This window comes from Vombatus ursinus, unplaced genomic scaffold (genome assembly GCF_900497805.2).
Source record: "Vombatus ursinus unplaced genomic scaffold, bare-nosed wombat genome assembly UNPS02014973.1, whole genome shotgun sequence".
In the NCBI taxonomy this organism is placed as follows: domain Eukaryota; kingdom Metazoa; phylum Chordata; class Mammalia; order Diprotodontia; family Vombatidae; genus Vombatus; species Vombatus ursinus.
Genome location: NW_020954751.1, coordinates 11,070,014 through 11,089,159, shown reverse-complemented (window position 1 = coordinate 11,089,159; position 19,146 = coordinate 11,070,014). Strand labels below are relative to the sequence as shown.

Sequence of the window (19,146 nt, the reverse complement as noted above, 5' to 3'; positions counted from 1 at the left end):
CTTGTGACAAGGGATCATGACTCTGTCGCCATCCTTAAGCACTTCTCATGCTGGCTGCAGTGACTTCAGACCTGTCTGTGTGCACCATTTGATGTGTGCAAAAAGTTGTTTTATAATCAAAGCTAATTTAATTCTTGGTTTATTTCAGAAAATATTAGCAGACTAAAGAAGTTACAGTATCTGAATTTAGCTTTGAACAACATTGAAAAAATTGAAAATTTGGAAGGTAAGATTTTTCTCTCCAATGTTGAAAATAAATATTTTAAAAACAAGAAGCATAAACAAATTTGGTCACTAAGAAACTTTTAGTTATTTTAATGATAATATTTTTTTCACTTTAAAGTATTATTTTTTTACTAACATTTCAGTCATGGACCATGACTTTTCAATACATCTAAGACTTGATGGAGTTTTTCTTGAGCTCCCAGGTTTTTTAAGTTGTTAGGGCTCAATATCAGTTGTAGGACAGACCTAAAGCACGGCTTCTTGAATTCTTTCATGTCATGGAACCTTTTGAGAGTTTGGTAAAGCCTCGGCACCTCTTCTTAGAATTATATTTTTAAATGCATAAAATACAATACAATACAATACATAAGATTACCAAAGAAACTAATTGTATTGAAATACAGTTACCAAAACATTAAAAAAGGTAATTTGTTGGTGCAGTATATAGAGTGGTAGGCCTGGAATCGTGATGATCTGAGTTCAAATCCAAACTCAGACACTTACTAGCTGGGTATATTACTTAGCTGCTGTCTACCTCATTTTTCTCAATTGTGAAATAGGGATAATAATAAGCGCCTACCTCCCAGTTGTGAGGGTCAGAGGCAGTAACATATGTAAATGCTTAGCACAGTTCCTGGCACATAGTAGACACAATATAAATGCTAGCTATTGTTATTCAAAAAATGTACACCCCAGGTTTAGAATCCCTAGAGTTTGGTTGTTGTGTTTTTAAAAATTGTACTTCAAGCATACTGAGTAGAATTGTGATAAAACTATATATATGGAAAAGTAATTCAGTATAATTGTAAACTTAAAGATACAGGGTGGCAGTTTTTTTTTTTAATTTAGTGGTGGGGAAGAATGAATTTGATCAACATGTGAATTTATAGGATCATAAAGTTATAGATTTAGAGCTGGAAGGGACCAAACTCCTCATTTTACATATACAGAAACTGAGACCCAGGAAGGTTAAGGGACTCGCCTGAGGTCAGACAGAGAGTATCTCCCTCACCAGTACAGATCAGAAAATGTTTGGTGACTTATCTTCTTAGTTGCCTGGAATACTGAGAGGTTAAGAGACTTACACATCATCCCACAGTCAGTGTTTATCAAATGTAGACTGTATCCCAAGTCTTCTGGACTCAGTCTAGTATTCTTACCATGTCATGCGTCCTCTTAATATTGATATGCTTACCTTTTTATAATTATATTTCACACACACATATATAATTATATATTACATTATGTTATATATTATATATAATATATATTATATACATGTATGTTGTATTACATTATGTTATATGTTATATATACATATATTATATTACATTAGTTATATAATATATTATATATGTTATACATTAAATTAATCGCATTTAATAACTTTTATAATTTGCAAAGTATTTTCATCACAATAACCTTATGAGACCAATAATGCAGGTATAATAATGTTTCCATTTTACAGATGAGGAGACTGAGGCTTACAGAAGTTACATGACTTGCCCTCGCTCACAGGGAAGGAAAGTGGTGGTGCTAGAACTTGAATTCTGGACTTTTGATTCTTAAATTTAGTGTTCCTTCTACTAGAACATGTTGCTTCTTTAAACATATTTCTTAAAAATAGGGTATAAACCTATTTTTTATGAATTGAATAATACTTTATGTATATTATGATAATTCTCACCTGCCTAACACTCTTTTAGGGCTAGCCTCCCTTTTTTGATGATTATCATCATCATCATCATCTTCCTCATTACAAGGAATAAACATTTATAGATCATATTCTGGGTCACAACATTCTAGTAGGTCCATGTTAATTTTCCTATCTAGAATAATCATCTACAGAAGGTAGCATGGTATACTTGGTTGAGTTCTGGAATAGGAATCAGGAGGGACTCATCTTAGCCTCAGACCCTTACTAACTATGTGACCTTTGGGCAAGTCACTTAACTCCTCTCAGAATCCTTACTAGTCAAATGATGCTAATAATTATTCCTATTTCATAGAGTTGTTATGAGGATAGATGAGATAATACAAGTAAAACATTTTAAATCTTAGAGCATCACGTAAATGTGAGCTATTACTACTTTTAACAATGGATTTACAATTCCATCAAAACTCCATTTGTGTTGACAAAAGAATTCAAGAGAAATGTAATACTAAATAGACTTAAATCATAAATAACTCAAAAATGACCATCTAGAAGACTAGAAATTTCCTTTCATTCTGCTATCATTGCTTTATCTCTTTGCCCCACAACTTGCATAGTCCCTGATCTCTGTTCTGCATTTTTCTCTGAAGCCTGTGCAGGGTGGAGACTTTGATGGCAGAAATGACATTAGCTAGTATGTTTTAATCCTATTTACAATTGGTAGGTAGTCAGGAATGCATCACTTTCTGTTGTAACCTGTCTCATGTAAATTACCTGTTGTTCCCTATGAGATTATAAGTTTATTTAAGGCAGACTCTATTCATATGTTAGTAACGTAATTTATCCAGCATTATCAGGGAATGAAGTCTATCACTTTGGGCCAGTCACTTTATCTTTGAGCCTTAGTTTCTTCAGTAAATGTAAAATGAATAAAATAATATCAGTATCTCTGCCTAATAAGGTTGTTGTGAATAAACCATTAAGCAGTTATGAAGCACACCAGAAATGTGAGATACTTTTGTTGGTGCTTTTTAGTGGATTTGTGATTTCTTGATATGGATTCTCTCTCCATCTCACAGATCTCATGTCTGTATCTTATCCTGTGTAATTCTTGTCAGTATCATTTTCTAAGCCTTCCATAGAGGATATACCTGATGTGCTGGAGGCCTTCCTCTAATTCTCTTAGCATTTTTAGAGTACCTATGCACTACTTGGGCTTGTCATCTATTTTTTTTCCTGATAACTTCCAGCTTACACATGTCTTGCATCAATACTTTATTCCACTTCCTGCATACAGGAAATTGTTGATAACATGTTGCAGCCTACTCATATCCACATTACATCTTTTAATTACTCTTTTAGTCATTTGTTATTTTTTCCCTAAGATCCTGTTTTTTTAAAAATGATTTTCCAACTATCTAGCATCACTAAGAGAATTTTGGTGATGGGTTTTGTTTGTTTTGTGGCAGTGAACAATTGGAATCATTGAAATACTGCACAGTTTTCTCAGTGCAGTCCTGTTCTATCTCCCTTCTCATTTCAATTGTGGGCCCTCTTTGCTATCCATGTAAATTGTTTGACTACCATATAGATATTGATGGATTAACCTGACAGAATGGCCATCCAGGTTCATGTCATAAGGTGTCCAATATGCATTTTTATTTACTTAAGTTGTCTATTGTGGATACTGTACATAGATAAATATCTTTATTATTGCTGCAGATTTTATTGAAGAATCTTTGTAGCATTCTTGTTTGCTGCATAGTTTGTCATTTTAAAATTTATCTTTAGACTCCATTATTTGGCTTCCAGGTGGTTGGGGGATTTCTAAGTTGTTAGTCTATCAAGATGATGCAAAATAATTATGCTTCTTATTATTCCCCTGACAATGACAATTGGTAGGGAGGAGACCCAAGATGCTTTCAACAGGCGATAACACTGGACTGAGACTACTAAAGTAAAATTTCATAGGGATAAATGTAAAAACTTACATTTGGAGTCAAATAATTGACCACATAAGAAGTGTGAAAAAGTGTGGCTAGACAGAAGTTTGGCAAAAAGCTTGGGGGTTTTAGTGGACTGCAAGCCCAGTTTGAATCATGAATTTTGATTTTTATGAACTTTGAAGGTTTTTTTTGTCAGAATAAAAGCAGTGCAGTGAGAATTAAAAAAGAAGCTGTTGAATGACAAGAATATTTTCATTAAAAATCTCTGATAGAATAATATCTAAGCTTTATATAGAGAAGTGATAAAGGTAGAAGACAAAGAGCCCCTTTCTAATGGATTAGCAGGTAAAGGATATGAATAAACAGTTTTTCCTAGAGTTATGCTCTTAATGGGGACATTGAATCTAAAGACCTACTTTGGGTAAAAGTTGGATTGACTTGATCTGTGTTATGCCAGATTTCTTGTGAGACCCTGGGTCGTGGATTATTTGGGGTATTATAGTTATATGTGTTCATATTCTGTCCCTCATTAGGTAGTGATTTCAGTGAAGGTAGGAACTCTATTTTAACAGTGTTCTGCACACAAAATACACTAAATTTTTGTTAAAGGAATGAATGACTTTTCACCTTTTGTAACTCACAAATCACTTTGTTTTGCAACTCTCTAATGCATTTATCATATGTTATGGTGTGTTATAGATTTCTGTGTGTTTTATTCCCCTCCTAGTCTATGAGCTATTTGAGGTCAGTGATTGTGACTTCTCTATTTCCTCTAGCACTTGGTATAATGGTCTGCTCAAAGGAGATGCTTAATAAATTTAGAAAGTTAACTAATAGATAAGCAGTGGTTTATAAGTGTTATGGCTGTATTGATACTATACCCAAGCCCATGCGTTCTTTGCTACTTACCTTCTTTCCTTACCACTTGGTATTGTTTCACCATTCCCCCCAACAGGATGTGAAGGATTGGAAAAACTGGATCTGACAGTAAATTTTGTTGGAGAATTGAGCAGCATTAAAATTCTTCAGCATAATATACATCTTAAAGAAATTTTTCTTATGGGTAATCCATGTGCAGACTTTGAAGGATACAGAGAGTTTGTGGTTGCTACTCTTCAACAATTGCAAGTATGAATATTTTAATGTTTCTAAATACTTCAGTACGGTGTCCTAAACTGAGCTCATTATAGTTCTCCCCAAACCTTCCCATCTTCCAAATTTTCCTTATGCTGTCTAGGACAACACCATCCTCCTTGTCCACCAGGCTCACAACATAAATGTCATCCTTGACTTCTCACTCTCTGTCACCCCACATACCCAATCTGTTGCCAAGGCTTGTTGATTTTACTTTTGTAATATCTCTCAAACATGCCCCCTTCTGTCCCTCCTTTGATACTGCCACCACCCTGGTGCTTCATCATCTCACACCTGGACTGCTGGTGCATCTGCCTGCCACAAGTCTCTCCCACTTGTGTCCAGATTCTATTCATCTGTCTAAGTGATTTTCCTAAAATGCAAGTCTGACCATGTCTCTCCCCTACTGAATAAACAAACACCACTGGCTCCCATTCACCTCTGGGATCAAATACAAAGTCCTCTGGCTTTCAAAACTCTTCCTAACCCAGATTCTCTTCCTACCCCCTTGCTCTACTTTTCAAATCTTCTTATACTTTATCCCACCCCAGCCCCCTTGCCCCATACTGCCATGTACTCTTTGATCCTGTGGCACTGGCCTTCTGGCTGTTCCATGAATGAGACACTCCACCTTTTGACTCTGGGTATTCTCTCTGGCTGACCTCCATACCTGGAATGCTTTCATTCCTCATCTCTATTGCTGGCTTCCCTGGCTTCCTTTAAGTGCCAGCCAAAATCCAGTCTTCTATAAAAAAGCCTTCTCTATAAAGCCATTCCCAATCCCTCTTATTTCTAGTGCCTTCCCTCTGTTAATTATTTCCTATTTGTATGGTTTATACATATTTGTTTGCTTGTTGTCTCCCCCATTTGTTTGTGTGATCCTTCGGGGCAGGAATTGTCCTTTGCCTTTATTTATTTATTTTAAGTATCCCTAGCACTTAGCATAGTACCTTCCAAATAGTAATGCTTTTTTATTGACTGACAATCACATAAAATTCTAAAATTTAAAAATTAGAGTAATGCTAATTTTTCAGTTTTGTCAGTGGATGAGATCTTCTGCATAGGTGGGTCATATAGATAACTGAAGTTTATGACCTTTAAGGATTGAAACTTTTTTGTATTTTGACAATTTTTTATGGAAACCATGCTAAAGGCAGTATATATTTCCCTGCTTTATTAAATAGAATATAATAAACATAATTTGACCTTTTCTTATAGCAGCATTATAATGTATGTAAATTATTATGCTATATTGCTCTGAGAAATTATTGAATTTTCAAGGTTTTTTAATTTGTATACCAAATGGTATACATTTGTAGATGTTGTAGATGTTTGTCCTTTGTGCTCAGAGAGGACCAAAATAATCTCACATTGTCAAGGTCAATGTATAGTGTGTCTTCTGGGGTTGATCATACTAATACTAGCTTGCAAGGCTCTACCACAGGTGGGGCACGAGTAGCCCGTATGACCATTTGGGAGGGAGATGTCTCTAAATGCATTTGTAGATAGAATCGTGCTGTGTCCTTCAGGAATAGTTCCATTTTATGAATATTCCTCTAGAGTGGGTTTATTTTTTAATTTTTAATTTATTTTTAACATTCATTTTTTTAAATTCTGAGTTCTAAATTCTCTTTCCCTCCTGCCCACCCCATCCATTGAAAAAGCAAGTGATATGCTATCAGTTATAGAGTGAAGTCATGCAAAACATATTTCCATATTAATCATGTTGCAAAAACAAACAAACAAAGCAAGAAAAATAAAGTGAAAGAAGAATGCTTCAGCCTGCACTCAGTTCATCAATTTTCTCTCTGGAGATGGTTAGTATTTTTCATCATTGTTCCTTTGGTATTGCCTTGGAGCATTGTCTTGATCAGAGTACATAAGTCATTCACAGTTGATCGGCCATTTAATACTGCTCTTACTATGTACAATGTTCTTCTGGTTCTGCTCACTTCATTTTGGATCATTTTGTATAAGTATTTCCAGGTTTTTCTGAAACTATCCTGCTCATCATTTCTTCTACCACAATAGTATTCCATCACAATCATATACCACAACTTTTTCATCCATTTTCCCATTTGTCCCCTCAATTTCTAATTCTTTGCCACCACAAAAAGAGCTGCTATAAATATTTCTGTACATATAGGTAAACTTTCATTTTCTTTGATCTCTTTTAGGTACAGACCTAGTAGCAGTATTGCTGGATGAAAGGGTATACACTGTTTGGGTGTAGTTCCAAATTGTTCTCCAGAATGGTTGAACCAGTTCATAGCTCCAACAGCAAAGTATTAGTGTCTCAGTTTTTCTACATCCCCTCCATCATTTATCATTTTCCTTTTCTGTCATTTTTTTAAAATTTTTTTTTCCCTTTTCTGTCATGTTAGCCAATCTGATAGTTACCTCAGAGTTGTTTTAATGTCCATTTCTCTAATCAGTAGTGGTTTAGAATGATTTTTTATGTGACTTTTGACAGCTTTGATTAGAGTGAATTTCTTGGTGCAACTATTTTTTATGAGCCATAATGTTGATTTTTCTTTTAATGTTTTGAGTGTGATTGATGTCTTCCCTTTTTTGGCTTCATTTTAAAATTAATTTCCCATGATAGCCTCCGGCTGGAGAGCATTCTCAGGCCATTAGAGAAATTATATTTCCCTGGTTTCCCTGGAAATTATCCCACATTCAGACCACAAACTGTAGCCAGTACTGGCCGATTGAGGCTTGTATTCCCCCAGGGGATTATTGGTCATCAGGGCTCCTTTAAGAGGCAGGATGCCAGATTTTGCCTCAGAAACTTTGCGGAGTATGAAATATATAAAAAGAAACCTCTGTGTAGGGATTCTTTTCTCAACTTATACCATATCTTACCGAGACCCAACAAGTCTGACCTCCTGGTCCTAACTTTGCCATAGCCTTTTCTTGCCAATGACATTTCTATTAACTAGCTTAATACCTCCAGGGTCCTGTAGTATCCGAACAACATCTTCTAAGTGACTCAGTGTTTGCAGCTATTCATTAATTTAAGAAAATCACAAAATTATAGAATAGCAGGATTGGAAGGAACCTCAAAGACCATCTAGTCTAGCCTCAGCCTGTAGTTAGGAGTAACCCTGTTCCTTCCAAGACAGTCCGTTCACTTTTGGATGACTAATTGTTAGGAACTGTTTTCTTACATTGACCTAAAATCTACCTTTGCAATTTTCATCTCTCATTCCTAGTTCTACTCTTTGAGGCTGAGCAGAAAACACTCAAAGACAATTATCATTCTTCTTGAAAATCTCCAGGCTAAACATCTCTTGCTTCTTTTACTGATCCTTCTATGTCATGACTTTGAGCTTTTCATTATCCTGGTTGCCCTTCTCTGGGTTCTTTTCTCATAGGACTTACTGATGCTCTCCCTAACACATGGCACCCAGATTTGAACACAGTACTCCAGATGAGGTCTAAGTCAGAGGACAAGGGGACCAAAACTTCCCTTGTTCTGGTACCTATATCTTTGTTATAGCAACCTCAGGTAGCATTTATTTTCTTGGCTGTCTCGTGACATCTTTGGCTTATCTTGAGTTTGAAATCCACTAGAATTCACAGATCTTTGTTCATACAAACTGCTGTCCCTCTGCTCCCCTGTGTCATACTTATGAAGTTGATTTTTTGAACCCAAGGCAAAACTTCACATTATACATTTATTGCCATTAGGCTGCATATTATTTATTTGGGCTGTTCTAGCTTGTCAAGCAGGCTATCTTTACCTTTATTCAGATCATTGAAAAAAAAAAGTTAAAAGTTAAACAGCACAGGGCCAAGTGACATTTCCTGGATCATTACCCTGGAGATTTGCTTTCAAGTTGATATCAGGTCATTAATGATTACATTTTGGATTTGGCAACTTAGCCAGCTATTAGTGTTACCAATATACTTAACCGGACCAGCAGCTAGGTGATGCAGTGGATAGGATACTGGACCTGGAATCAGGAATACCTGAATTCAAATCTGGCTCTAGACACTTACTAGCTGTTTGACCCTGGGCAAGTCACTTAACCTTGGTCTGCCTCAGTTTCCTTAACATTAAAATGGGAATAATAACAGTACCTACCTTAAAAGGTTGTTGTGAGAATCAAGTAAGGTAATATTTGTAAAGCACTTAGCACAGTGACTGGCACATAGTAGGAACTTAATATTTATTAGTTGATTGATTAATTGGAATGCACTTCTACCTCACTCTTCTCCCAGCTCAGTTCATACTCCTTGCTATGTGAAGTCTTTTCTGATTCCCTCCAGTTGCTGGTGCTTCTTTCCTAAATTTCCCTTGCATTTAAAAATATATTTACAGGCTGTTTCTCCTATAGGATTTTAAGTTCCTTAAGACAAAGACTATTTCATATTTGTCCTTATATCCCCAGTGCTTGAGCACACTTCCTGGCATGTAGCAGACACCTAACAACTACTTGTTAATTGGCTTCTGGACTAAAATTCTACAGCAGAAATAAGACAAAAGAGATGGCAAGTTCTCAATAATGGAATTCTGAAAACTATCTTCAGAACACACTTCCAAAGAGTAGGAAAAAGTCAATTGTTTAAATATATCAATATGTATTCATATTATACTATTTTAAAACCTAGACTTTATAAAGACATGAAGAAAATGAAACAGACCTAATCGCTGACAGAAGTGTTAATTTAACATTATTACTGGTAAAGAGAATTAGCAAACTAGATTGTTTTAATAATATGTAATGAACATTAAATTATTCCTCTTAGCTGGTGTATCTGATGAGTATCAAATATTCATCAGAAGATTAAATATTTTGTCAATCAGTTAGTAAGCATTTATTAAGCACCTACAATATGCTAGGCAATGTGTGTGCTGAATTTGGGGGATACAAAGAAAGGCAAAAAAACAGTCCTTTCAAGAAGCTCACAGTCTAATGAGAGAGACAACATGCACACACCTATGTATAAACAAGGTCTATAAATTGGGGAATAGTCACAGAAGAAGGCAGTAGTAGTATTAAGGAGGCCTGGGAAAGGCTTCTTCCAGAAGGTGAGACTTTAGCTCGGACTTGAAGGAAGCCATGGAAGTTGGAGGCAGAGATGAGGAGGGAGAGTGTTCCTAGCCTGGGGAACAGCCCTTAAAAACAGTTGGTATAGGAAGATGGAGTGTCCTGTGTGAGCACCAGATAGGAGGCCAATGTCATTGGATTGCAGAGTACCTGGAGGGGATTAAAGTATAAGAAGACAAAAAGATAGGAAGGGGATAAATTTGTAAAGGACTTTGAATACCTAGTGGAGCCACTAGAATTATTTTTTATGCATTACTTAAATTATGTCACTGTTATGACACACTCATGTAGTTAAAATATTCCAGCCAAGGTCCACATAAAGTTGGTTTGAATTGCTACTTTTGAATAATCATTTTGTTATTATTATTGTTATGATTATGACTATAATTTTCTTATAAGCGTTTGGATGGCAAGGAAATAGAACGATCAGAGAGGATTAAGGCATTGCAGAACTACCCAGTAATTGAACAAAAAATCAGAGAGCAGGAAAAGGCTTATTGCCTCAAAAGATCCAAAGAGAAAGAAGAGGCTGAGAGAAAACTTCAAGAAGAGGAAGAGAAGGAAAAACAGAAGGAAAACAGAAGTAATCCAGGCTTCGATGAACATTCATACACAAACATCGACAACATGATGTATGTAAGCTAACCTTCATGTTTGTTGCTTATTGGTGATTCAAAAATAAATAGAAATTGCAAAACTCCTTTTTCTTATCAGGATTTTTACAAATTCATTTTCCATTCAAAGAGACTTAGCTCTAAGACCATAAGCTTCCAATTATTTGATTACAAATGATAACCATATGAATTATGACCACCAAGTGGTCCTCTTAGAAGAGTGGTTTTTAACTTGGATTTTGTGAACTTAAAATAAAAATATATTTTGATAATTGTACTTCAATATATTGGTTTCCTTTGTAAGTCTAAGTTTTTTATTTTACTCATTTAAAAACCTAATTCCAAGGGGTTCATAGGCTTCACCAGACTGCTAAAGGGGTCCATGATGGAAAAAAGGCTCAGAACCCCTGTTTTCCATCAATGTATATGCAGATCTCTTACCAAAGCCTAGGGTTTTCAACTGATCATTTAAATTATTATATCTTAAAATGCACTCAGCAACAGCAGTGAAAGATACATGATCTGACTTGCTTATAAATCTACAGGTCTGCCTTTATGAAATATGTATGTGTTGTTGAAAAGTTGTATGTAAATCACATTTTTAGAAATTAAATCATACTCTCCTTATAACAAAGAGGGAGGTATTACGCTGGAACTTCTGTGGCATGTTCTTTTGCAAATCATGTGCATCACAAAACATGCCTCTGGCTATCTTTTGTATTTTGCAAGTCTTATTATGTTTATTTTTAAACATTTATTCTAAGCAAGAAAAAGGCTCAAATATTTCTTCAAGCCCAACTAAACAGTCTAATCTTTACTAATTTTTTTGCTCATTTTTCCTGTTTCCTTCAGTCACACTTTTCACAGTTAGTGTGAATATCATATTATTCATTGACATTGGTCCTGAAATGTTGATTTATTTATTAACAGTGTTTGCCTTGTGAAATAATTTCAGAAATGGGCTTGCATTGTAATGGTTTTCTAATAAAAGTGTATGTGCATGTTCAACATGTATTTGCTGATAAATAATTTTCTTTCATGGATTTTCTAAAACTTTAATGATTTAGATTATGAAAGGTTGAAAGTGGCACCCCATAAATCTTTTTTTTTCCCAGCAAGAAGGGAAAAAAAGAGAAAAAATGTAGCCAGTTATTTCAGCCACAAGTATTACTGTGGTTTTCTAATGTGGTAAAATTTACCTTGGAAGCCTGTATCTAAGCCTGCATCTAAGCCTGCATCAGGATTTTTTTTTTTAGTGATCAAAATGACTGTGCATATCATAATGTGCCTCTATTTAGCTAGAAGTAAGTGACTCAGATGGACCTTTCTTCCCTATCCTGTTTTTTTCTTATTCAGGGTATCCCAAAAGTATTAGTATACTTTGAAGCTTCAGTGGCTAATATTTAAGGAAATTCTTTAAAGCTTTAGTAGCTTATATTTACATCCAGACTTTTGGATACCCTGTATTTACCTATAGTAAGACATTGCTCATAGGATAGAAGATTAAATTATTTTGCATAAAAGAATTAGCTGCATATATACTTTATATTTCCCACATTTTCCATGAAGCTTAACTACACATTTGGTAATGATTCTCCCTGCCTCTAACTTCACATAAGTTTTTGATTACTCCTCTAGATCATTGTATATTACAGTCACTTATGGATGTTTTGTATTGCTCATAATATGCAGAATAAGCTCACTGTGCAGAGGGATCATGTACCTCTCCTGTAAACTTTGTATCTCCCCCAGCACCTAACATGGAAGATTGCACAAAGTTGATGTTTAATAAATGATTGTTGAATTGATCAGAAATATTTCATCCTTTATGAAACAACTGGTTCATTCAATCAGACCACACATTTATTAAGCACTTGTAATGTTCCAGGAACTGTTAAATGCAAGGGAAACCAAGAAAAAGTAAAAAAATGGTCCCTACCCTGCAAGGAATTTACATTCCAATGGAGGAGACAGAGTGCAGATAAAAAAGTACATATAAGAAACATACAGAACTGATGAACAGTAACCTTAGAGTTGAAGGCATTAGCAGCTTCGGGGATCAGGAAAAGCCTTCTGCAGAAGGTGATATTTGAACTGATGCTTGAAGGAGGTGAATGATTCCAAGAACTGGATATGAGGAAAGACAGCATTCCATAGGCATTCCATGCACATTGGCACAATGATTAGAGATCGAGGCAAAGCAAAGAATGCATTAAAGGGATAATGGGTAAGAAGACTAGGTAGATATGAGAGTAGTACCACGTTGGGAATAGCTTTACACACCAAATGGGGTTTATAGTTGATCTTAGAGGTAACAAAGAGCCATTGAAGTTTATCAAGTGTCAGGAGGAGGTGATATGGTTGGACCTGTAGTTAGGAAAATCACTTTTGTTAGCTTTATGGATGATGAAGTGAAATGGGAAATGAGGCAGGGAGAACAAATAGGAAGCTATTGCAGTAGTTCAGACAAGAGACAAAAAGGGCCTGAACTAGGGTGGTGGCTGTATGAGTAGAGATAAGGAGACTTATCTAAGAAATGTAGAGAAAAAAACAAACAAACAAGATTTGGCAGCTGGATATGTGAAGTAAGAATGAGCAGACAAGGGTGATACCAAGGTTGCAACCTTGAGCGATTGGAAAGATGGTGATGGTTTCAATAGTAAAAGGAAAGTTTGGAAGAGGGGTGAGTTTTAGCGGAAAGAAAGTGAACTTTATTTTGGACACACTTGAGTTTGAGGGTTGGAAATGTCCAGTGGGCAGTTGGTAATGTAGGACTGGAGGTCAGGAGAGAGACTAATGATGGATCAGTAGATCTAGGAATCATCTTCATTGGTAGTTGGAGAGATCACCAATTAAGCAAGTATAGAGAGAAAAGAGAAGAGGGTCCAGAATAGAGCTTTGGAGGACACTCATAGTTAGTAGGCATGACATGGATGAAGACCTGGCAAAAGGGGCTTAGAAGGAGGAATCGGGGAGGTAGGAGAACCAGAAGAAAGAAATATCACACAAATCCAGAGAGGAGAGTATCTAGAAGAAGATGGTCAGCAATGTCAAATGCTACAGAAAGGTCAAGAAGGATGCATATTGAGAAAAGGGAATTAGATTTGGCAAGTAAGAAATCATTGATAACTTTGGAGGGAGCAGTTTTAGTTGAATGTTGAGGTTGAAAGCCAGATTGCAGAGAAAGTGAAGGATGAAAAGAAGTAAGGAAATAAGCATTTATTAAGTGCCTACTATGTGCCAGGAATTGTGCTAAGTGCTTTCCAAATATCTCATTTTAGCCTAACAACAACCCTGGAAGGTCAGTGCTATTATTATCCCCATTTTACAGTTGAGGGAACTGAGGCAGACATGTTAAATGATTTGACCAGGATCATCCAGTAGTAAGTGTCTGAGGCTGGATTTGAACTCTGGTCTTTCTGACCCAGCATTATTAGTAGCAGAGCCTGGGTCCAAATTGTTATTGTCAGTTAAAATTTATATGAAAACAAATTATTGAAACTTCAAATAAGATAATGGAAGGATGTAGTGGAATTATGTTAAGAAAGTGATTTAAATGTCCATATCCTCATGATGCCTTTGGGAAAGGGAGAGGAGTGGGTAATGTGCAGTGGGAGGCCACCTTCTGGCATCCAGAATGGTGGGGCAGATTTAGAGTCAGAAATAAAACATCATGGCCTTTGGGAAAAATCAATCAATCAACAAACATTTATTAAATGGCGATACTATGGTAGGTGCTAAGGATATAGATACCATAAATGAAGCAATTTCTACTCACAAGGAACCTATATTGGAGTAAATAAGGGTATATTAAAAATGTTGTAGAATTAATGTAAAGAGAATAAATACAAAATAGTGAAATAAAAGGAGTTTGATGCATGCCTAGACTGTGTGAAATGTTGTCACACATATGGATAACTCTTGGGAGCGACTTATGGGAGACAGGAGAACTGGTGCATGCACGTCTGTTTCTGCATCAGCTCCCAATGTGGTTGGAAGCATTCTTTTCCCATTAGAAGCCTGGACAGAACTAACTGGGTATTTAAATCTACCTGCCTAAGCAGAATTGATTTATCTGGCTATCTGCCTAGGGCAAAGGACCCTTTCACTCAGGTGACCCAGTGAGGTAAAAGAGGAGGCTCCCAGATCTGTCCCTGCCCTACTTAGCCATACAGCCCCAGAAAAGAGCTGTAGTTGGGCCTTCTTTTATTTGTCTTTTTCAGTTCTAGGTGTAGGGAATAGAGTCTGACCTGGCAGCATGAGTCAGGGGAATCTTTGGGCTCAGTATTCTAGGCTCAATATTGCAGCCAACTGAGCAGGGAATCCTGGAGGAGCAGTGGTCTAGGGTGTTAGCCTGGTGGAGTTTTGGACTTGACCATGGAGAACTGATGCTAAGTAGGAAGTGAACTTATCACTCTCCACAGTGCATGGAGAGCAACTTGGAGGTATTGGTTGTAGACAGTTTTTTCAAGGATTTTCATTGAGAAGGAAAGGAGATATGTAGCACAACAACTACTGGGAATGGCAGGCTCTAATAAGGGTTTTCATGGATGTTCTAACTTGTTCTAAGGTCAACTGAAATAAAATCAAGATCTATTGTTGAAGTACCATCGCTTCTCCATTGAGGGAAATGTAGGGTAGATGGAGGTTTTGGGCTTTACTGTTGTTGTTTTTCATGATACTGGACACTTGAATGTATTTGTGGGAGGAGGAGAAGCAAGCAATAGAGAGGGAGAGATTGAAGATGAACAAGAGAGATGAGGTGTTTGATGCAATGAAGGCCTGGAGGAGCCTGGGATGAATGAGATGATAGGTATGTAACTTAGGTTAACCTAGGTGAGAAGAGGCATATTTTTCTCTGGGACAGGAAAGATAAAAGACCTCAGGAATCTTGAGAGAAGAAAGAGGTTTGTAGCAGTTATTATGGGATCAGAAGCGTAAAATCTGAGAGGTGGAAGGGACCTCAGAGGATATCTAGTCCAATTCATCCCCGAGCTATAATCCACTTTATAATAACGCAGCTGATAAATTGTCATCCAGGCTGTGGCCTAACGGCAAACCCACTACCTCCTTAGGCATTCTGTTATATTTTTGGATGGCTTTAACCTTCAGTCAGTTTTCCCTTACATTGAGCCAAAATCTCTGCAACTTTCTTCTTACTGCCTTCTGGAACCAAAAACAAGTCTAGTCTTTCTTCAGAGAGACAGTCATTGAAATATTTAAAATCAATTAGAATCAGAGAATTCTAGTCTGACTCTTTAATTTTTTCAAGGAGGAAATGTAAGTCCCCCAAAGTGAGGTGATTTACCAAAGGTCTCACAACTAGTTAGGAGCAAGTAAATGAATGATAAGGTAGGAGCTGACTGGTGATTTTGATAATATAGGGAATTCTCAGGTGAAGAAACTCCACATATCAATGTAGGTCACTTGTTCTTGTTAAGTAGTTTCAGTTGTGTCTGACTCATGTTTCTGACTCAAATGTAATCCCATTTGAGGTTTTCTTGGCTAAGATACTGGAGTGGTTTGCCATTTCTACAGAGGTAAACAGGGTTAAGTGACACACAGCTAGTATGTGTCTGAGGCTGTATTTGAACTCAGGTCTTCTTGACTCCAGGCGCAGTACCCTATCCACTGTGTTACCTAGCTGCCCTTGTAGGCCATTACCTTCTCTGCAACTTAACAGTTGGAAATCTCCTTTGAGCATCAAGGAGTTAATTCAGTTGCCCTAGGTCACAAAGCCAGTATATATCAGAGGTAGGACCTGAATGCACACCTTCCCAATTTTGAAGATGGCTGTCTCTCCACTACACCAGGCTGTCTCTCTTGAAGGTGATTGAGTGACATATGAAAGGATTGCCCAGTAGCAGCCATTCACAAAATATGAAAAAATCAGAACAGGGCAATCTTTTATCATTATAAATGAGGGAAAAAAATGGTAGCTGGCATTTCTGTAGCACTTGAGAGTACACAGAATCCTCTTCTACCTTCTTTCTTTTGACCCTCATAACAGCCTCACTGTGAGGTATGAGATAACCTCTATACAAAAATCTTTCTTCCGTGTAATAATCTGTCTCAGTTTTGATAGTCATTCTGTAGGTAACAGTTATATTGTTGTACTAGAATGTGAAAAAAATAACTTAATTTTTCTATTTTCATGTACCTTGTGTTTGTTCTTTTCTAGTCCATATTCTCTGCTGCCAAAGAAAGACAACCAACAACCAGCAATAGAAGAGAAGAAAGTTAGTGAAAAGACACCAGATGAATTGGACAAAGAATTCTGGGAGAAGCCCACCGTATTTACCCCTGAGTCTAGACTAGAAACTCATAGATATTTGGAAAAACAAAGGAAAGATAAAGAAAAATTAAGGTACTGTTGCTAATTCATACCTTGGTAACTGATTAAATTGTTATGGATTTCTTAGAAATCACATTTCTTTATTCATTGATTATTTTAGACCTTTAACCTAAAATTCGTATTAGTGTATTTTGGTTTTCCTTGCTAAATGCAATGTCTTGGACCTTTCCTTATTAAATGTTACCAAAAAATTTGCTAGTAATATACCTAATTCTTTAGACAACATTGAATATGCCAACCTTGGGTGATATTGAATAATTTATGAGTAATTTTTCAGATCATCAATTAGCATATATGCCAATTTAATACCAATTTCCTTATCACTCTAGTCACCAAATAGTTAAATAATAGCTATTGTATATATGTGTGTGTATAAATCTCTATACTTATCTATCTTTCTATTGCTGTCATCTATCCATCCATTCCATTTGTCTGTTTATCTCTCTCTCTCTCTCTCTCTTTATCTTTCTATATGTCTGTCATCTGTTTATCTGTCATCTATCTGTATCTGTCGACTTTAGGTTTGCAATATATTTTTAAAACATATTAACTCACCTAATCCTCACAAACAACCCTCTGAGATAATAGATGCTGTTATAATCTCCATTTTACAGATAGAAAAACTGAAGCTGGGAGAGGTTAATTTGTTCAGTGTCTCAAACCTGTCTAGTAAGTGTCCAAAGCAGGATTAGAACTCAGGTCTTACTAACTAAAAGTTCAGTGCTCTCTCCACCATAACATTTAGTTGCTTCATAATCCCTAGAAGAATTTTTGTTTTCAAAAATAATAAACATGATAATAATGTCTTTTCTTTTCATTATACTTTAGAATTTACAAAGAACTTTAATGTACATGTTGACTTTGACACTTTGAAAGAGTATCATTTCTTCCACTAATGGAGATCACTGTCTTCTTTCTGTTCTTGAGTTGTGGGTGGCCATCTTCTGGTGAGGGACCCCTTTGTATTTAACTACACTAGGCATTAGACAACAGATACAATCTGTCACTGACCTTGAACTCAAAAGCTTGCCAGTTTGGTAAGATCTACCAGAGATTGTGTTTCATTGGTATAGCTTTTGAGAACCCAGAGTTATCCTTACACCAAAATGTTAACAATGGGGATATTTTCATTTCATAGAAATGTCTTATTTGATGAGCAGATTTACTTGTGTTCTCACCTGTTATTAACAGTTTGCATTAAGTAACCAGTTGGTCATTTTGATTAACTAGAAAATTTATTCTATTTTTCCACTTTAAAAATAGAAGCAGTCAATTAAATGAATGAGTAGAATATTATCTTTTTTAAAAGCCAGTTATGAAGCCAAGATATATTCAACTTGATTGTCCTGTTTATGTTAGACAATTCGTGCTACTCAGATTTATAGGTAATAAAAATCACCTCCTCTTTCCTTGAGAATTTTCCCTTTCACTGTAGCTTATTCTTTTTGGAGGGATGGATGAGCTGATTTTACTAAATGCTTGCCATATATGACCAGCCAGGAGAATGGCTCCCCAATTTTAGTTGGCACATACAGGGACAGAAGGTGTGTAAGTGGCCAGAAGGGTGCTGGTAGTATTCTCCACAGATGATGAAACTTTCAGCTCACCTATACATCTTTGGGTTGTGCACACCTCAGGAACTGTGCACATGTGTTACATTTGAGCACATGACCCTATGTTTGCATTACTTGGGGTGGTATTTTTATTTTTACAGGAACCTGTTGTTTGGATATCTATTGTTATGTTATCTATCAGATCAGTCAATGGAAGTGGGATTATTTCTTCCTTACAAAGTTATGTTAAACAACACCCTTTGATCTTTGAAGTGTTTAAAAATTGCTTATTTGATGATGTGTTTGAAGCTGACTGATTTATAATCTGCAGAGTACTTCTTTTTAAGTTTGTTAATAGGTACAATGTCATTCCATTCATCTAATTGCTTAACCCAGCACATCTACCATAACATCTACCACTTAGGGGAATTTTTAGAATTTTTGGCCTGTGAGGAAGCAAAATAAAGACTGTGATTAGTGCATTTAATAATAATAGGTAGCATTTATATATTGCTTTAATGTTTCCAAATGCTTTATAGCTATTATCTCATTTTATCCTTACAACATTGGAAGGGAGGGAGTGGAGTAGGAAAGGAATAAGCATTTAT

The 19,146-nt window shown here is 36.1% G+C and overlaps 1 protein-coding gene across 2 annotated transcripts in view; it reads left to right on the top strand.

The window, feature by feature from the left end:
• The window catches only part of LOC114030675 (protein tilB homolog), a 211,032-nt gene that overhangs the window by 137,366 nt on the left and 54,520 nt on the right, over positions 1-19,146 (top strand). For both annotated transcript variants that reach the window (XM_027845530.1, XM_027845529.1), the window contains 4 exons: positions 149-226; positions 4,781-4,953; positions 10,416-10,648; positions 16,812-16,997. In XM_027845530.1, the coding sequence (XP_027701331.1) occupies positions 149-226; positions 4,781-4,953; positions 10,416-10,648; positions 16,812-16,997 (670 nt within the window). The remainder of the gene's footprint in view (positions 1-148; positions 227-4,780; positions 4,954-10,415; positions 10,649-16,811; positions 16,998-19,146) is intronic.